General features: G+C 47.1%; 1 protein-coding gene across 1 annotated transcript in view; it reads right to left on the bottom strand.

The window, feature by feature from the left end:
- Positions 1 to 5,000, bottom strand: part of ralgds (ral guanine nucleotide dissociation stimulator) — a gene marked incomplete at both ends in the record, with an annotated part of 31,644 nt that overhangs the window by 9,978 nt on the left and 16,666 nt on the right. The window contains 3 exons of the mRNA XM_083686200.1: positions 521 to 714; positions 1,535 to 1,609; positions 2,235 to 2,539. Of these exons, the coding sequence (XP_083542326.1) occupies positions 521 to 714; positions 1,535 to 1,609; positions 2,235 to 2,539 (574 nt within the window). The remainder of the gene's footprint in view (positions 1 to 520; positions 715 to 1,534; positions 1,610 to 2,234; positions 2,540 to 5,000) is intronic.

The following is a 5,000-nucleotide window of genomic DNA, read 5'->3' as shown; positions in this document are numbered from 1 at the left end:
ACTAGGGAAACGCCTCAGCCATACAGAGTGTCTACATCAATTCAACATGGATTGGTTCTGCTAAGAGTCAGTAACATTATTTTAAACATCAAGCTGTCCTCATCGCCACTGGAAGCACAGCGTTTGCCAGGAGTCTGGCATGAGAGCCTATATCCGTTCTAATTCTATGGGCAGAATTCCCTATGTGGTCCTCTGTGGCACAGTTGGTAGAGCATGGCGCTAACAACGCTTTGGTCGTGGGTTTGATTCCTGCTGGGACCATATATACTGAAATGTATGCACTCACTGCAATGTAAGTCATTTTGGATAAAAGCGTCAGCTAAATGGCATATTATATTATATTATATTACATTATATTATATTATAATATATATATTATGTGGCGAGGGTTGGGAGGTAGAGAGGTCAGGCAAGAAGATCTAAACAGCCTATAAACCGTTAGACAGTTTCTAAAAGGCCTAGATTAAATAAACCCATTGAAAGAATATTTTCTTAATGTAATATTTCTTGGTCTCCTCACCCTCGTGCTCCAGCTCCTGGTGCTGGCGGCGGTGGAAGTGGCTGAGCAGGTTGCAGGCGCGGCGCTCCAGGTCCGACCCGGGGAAGTTGAGGTGCAGGTAGGAGATGAGCCTCCGCAGGCAGCTGTACTCAGGAGGCTTCCAGAAGTCCTCGGAATACTGGTCCAGCCACGCCCCCAAGATGGATGAGATGGTGCTGAAGAAGGGAGAGAGAGAGAGAGAGAGACAGAGAGACAGAGACAGAGACAGACAGAGAGAGAGAGAGAGAGAGAGAGAGAGAGATAGACAGAGAGAGACAGACAGACAGAGAGGGAGAGAGAGACACACACAGAGACAGAGAGAGACAGACAGAGAAAGAGAGAGAGAGAGACAGAGAGAGAAACACACAGACAGAGAGAAACAGACAGAGAGAGAGACACACACAGAGACAGAGAGAGAGACAGACAGAGAGACAGAGAGACAGAGAGAGAGAGAGAGATTTACAGATAAGAAAGTTACATATAAGTTATTATATGTTTGCTTGGCCATGTGAGACAATGTCTTTTTGTGCCAATAAAGCTCACTGAATTGAATTGAGAGAGCGAGATATTGGAGCCTGACATAATGAGATAATGGATCTGAATCGGTACTCGTAAACTCTAGAGTTAGCACTTCTCTACCATTCACTTCTCAGCCGTCGACTGGATGTTTTCCGAAAAAACAAAAAAGGAGTCATAAAAAATGTGGGATGAAAGGAGAGAAGCAGGAATGTGGGGAAGTGTATCAAGTGTAGAAGGGAAGAAAGGGGGGAACAAAAAGAAAGTAGAGCAGAAGGGTGGAACGAGTCCAGTGGAAGATAAGAGGACAGGAAAGAGAATGGAACAGAATGCCTATTTATACCGCCCGCGGAAATGGGTCATACCGCGTTAGCACAATGTAGGCCAATGACCAATATAGTACAATGATATAACGTGATATATATCCACCACACGGCCTCTTCATAATTCATGTGTGGGTTGGAGACAGAAGGGACTTACTTCCTTAGCTGGGTGCGGTCGTCGTGAGTCAGTCTGTGGCCCTCCGAGCCAGGCAGGTGCTGAAGCTTAGCGTACCTGCACGAGAAACAGGTGATACTTCATTTGGCATCATTCCACCTGTTCGTTTGTCCATCCATCCATCCATCCCTCCATTCATCTATTCCTCCTTCAGCAACAAATGAAACCATCGTGGCATCCATCCAGCCATCCATCCATCCATCCATTCACCCACCCAACCACCAACCATCCATTCACCCACCCACCCACCCAGAAAATCGAATCATGCTTTATTATTTCTAAGGCACATTCCATACACCGATGCAACACAACGCATCTGGAAGAATATGAAAGCACAGGGAGAAATAAAGAAATGAATATTAAAAGCAATCCAACCATCCAACCGTTCATTCCATCTAACAATGAATCCATCCATCAATTATCATTTTGTTGACCCATCCAAGTTTCCTTCCTCCTCTCCTCCCATCCTTTCCCTGCTCTCTTCCCCTCCCCTCCTTGCTCTCCTCCCGTCCCCTCCCCTCTCCTCCCCTCCCATACTTTCTCTCCCTTCCCATACTTTCTCTGCTCTCCCCCCCTCCCCTTCCCTCTCCTCCCATCCTTTCCCTGCTCTCTTCCCCTCCCCTCCCATCCTTTTCCTGCTCTCATCCCCTCCCCTCCCCTCCCCTCCCTCTCCACCTCTCACCTGTTGAGCAGCAGGTCCAGGACCTGCTTGGTGGAGGCAAAGGAGCGGTAGGTGCAGAGGAAGATGGTGACGTAGGTGGAGTCGTTCCCTCGGAAGGCGGCCACCATGTACTCCACCAGCTTCTCCAGCGTCCCCGCCTTGATGGTGCGCACTTTGCACGTCTCGTAGAGGCTCAGCGCCGCGTCCGTCTCCACGCCCAGCCAACGCTGCCCCTTACTGGCCCCGTGGTGCATCTGCACCTTGCGCAGGGTGATGGTGTACACCACCCCCTCCTCCACCTCCTCGCCAATCTCCTGAGCGGCATTCTGACAGAGGGAGAGAGGGAGGGAGGGAGGGGGAGAGGGGGGGGGAGAGAGGGAGAAGGAGAGAGTTACAAACTACTTCAGACTTACTTGACTTAGCAACGCTTCACATGAACAGGTCAACATATATACAGTCATAGCATCGGTGAAACCAGTCATAGTCCGCCTTTGGTTTCTGTGTTTAATCACCACACGCATATGACCAGGTCAAACCAACAACAACACTCAACATCCGGTAACTTGTTCATTGAGATTATTTATATAAAAAAAAATCTCCCAAAAAAACCCAGACGATAACATCTTTCACACATGAGCTACAGCCTTGAGCGAAGCAAACGGCAGTGACGAGCCACGTGCGACACCACAACATGTCCCTGAGTCTGGGCCTCCCAGCTGCCCGCCTGCCAGCACAGGGCATGGCCCTTATCTGACGGACAGGATGTGGAGAAGCACAGATAGCAGAAGCGGCCGGTGGTAAACAGAGGGAGGAACAGCTGTGGTGGATGGACCTCCTGGCCTCGTCTGGCAGAAACACTGGGGCTACGGTCCAACATCCACATCGGTACGCTAGCACATAGCCCCGGGGGCTATGTTCCAACATCCACACTGGTATGTTAGCACATAAGCCTGAGGGACGTTTAGACAGGGTTACACAGGGACGCTGTTGTTATGTTAGGCATGGTTTTAATTGAATCGAAAGGATGCGATCTCGCTGTGATGTATGGGGTTGTTAGCCTAACCCGAGTCAAGGTCGATGACATTTCCATCTGCTTTTGGAAGCATCAAACAAGCATTCGATGGAAGGGAATGGTTGATATTTGCGGGTTTGTCTACATGAATGCTGTTTGTCTACATGAATGCTGTCCAGACATGGCAGAAACATCCAATCACAATGTTGATCTGCCCAGTCAGTTATATAATATGCCATTTAGCTGACGCTTTTATCCAAAGCGACTTACATTGCAGTGAGTGCATACATTTTTCAGTATATATGGTCCCAGCAGGAATCGAACCCACAACCTAAGCGTTGTTAGCGCCATGCTCTACCAACTGAGCCACAGAGGACCAGTTGGATTGAATACCAGCTATGGTACTTGAGTAAGACTGTATTTCACAGTCCTACCATTGGTATTTATTTGGTATTCAATGTAATTACTTAACAATTTACACTTTCTGGTACTTTCTTTGATTAACTAAGTTGGTGACCTTTTGGTAAAAAACATATCCTTGTTACAATGTAACAATTGTCCCCAATAACGGAGAGGTCATTCCTAGTTGGCAGTTATAACAATGTAATAACACTGTTACAGGGGATCAGGTGACTGAAATAATGGGGAACGAAAACTTGAGTTCAATAAATAAATCGTCAACATCTCTTCTCGGGAATCATACACTGATGAAATGAATGCGCAGTTAAAGCTGTTCACTCTTCACTCTCATCCAAACTATCCCACATGACAAGCTAGCTGAAGGGGACTTTCTAGAATAGGATTTCGACACGTCCACCATGTGACCAAGGACAAAAGCCCTGTTTAGGGCGTCTGATGTTGACGCTTATCGTGGCACGAAAGCTTGATGCAAATATTTGATATCATAAAATGTTGTATAAACGTTTACCCCGACGTGAGCCAAATGCCGTATACTGCACATGTAGTATCGGTGTGGCGCCAAGAAAGCCGATATAACAGAGACCAGATGTTTTCCTCCTGCGGTGTCTAGGACAATCAACAGAACTTCTCATGACTATGATCTAAGGACCCGGCTCAATGTCGCAATACAACCAACACATTCATTATGGTGACACACTCACAGAGCAGTTTGTATCAGGTCTTATTCAATGGATTCGCTAAAGCATTGGACCTTGAATTGAAGCATTGAACATCCACCATTTTACAACAAAAGAAGGTACTACAGTACGCCATTTGGAAAGATAAATAGGATATAGGAGCATATATAGAAGTTTAAACCCATGTATGAATATTCCAAACTAGAAACACAACTGACAATATAAATAAGGCCTTTCAGCAGAGGTTGAGTGAGTGAGAGAGGGCCACTTCCGCAGAAGTGGAAGGAGAAAGCCTTCCCTTCCCAGATAAGTGTTTGGCAGCGTGAAGGAATCTAATCGCTCAAGGAGAGCGGACACAGATGCTGCATTGTTGTTGTTTAGCCTGCCTTGTCTGGCCTTGGCTACGGCCTTGTCTGGCTGTCCTGACATATCACACAACCATGGCTCTACAGAGAGGCAGGGCTGTCAACTCACAATGTGTATGTGTGTGCGCACGCACGCACACGCACGCACACACACGTTTGACGGTTTACTCCTCTCTTTCCTACCTTTTGATAGACGCAAGCTCCCTGAGGTAAAGTACCTTAGACACACAGGCCTAATACCTCCAAATCCACTTAGAGAATGACTTCATGCTGTTAAAGAGCTCTCTCCTTCCAACTCTTACTCTCATTGCAC

The sequence above is a fragment of the Argentina silus genome (assembly GCF_951799395.1).
Source record: "Argentina silus genome assembly, chromosome: 15".
Lineage (NCBI taxonomy): Eukaryota > Metazoa > Chordata > Actinopteri > Argentiniformes > Argentinidae > Argentina > Argentina silus.
The sequence above is the reverse complement of the archived record's forward strand: the minus strand, read 5'-3'. Positions and strand labels throughout refer to the sequence as shown.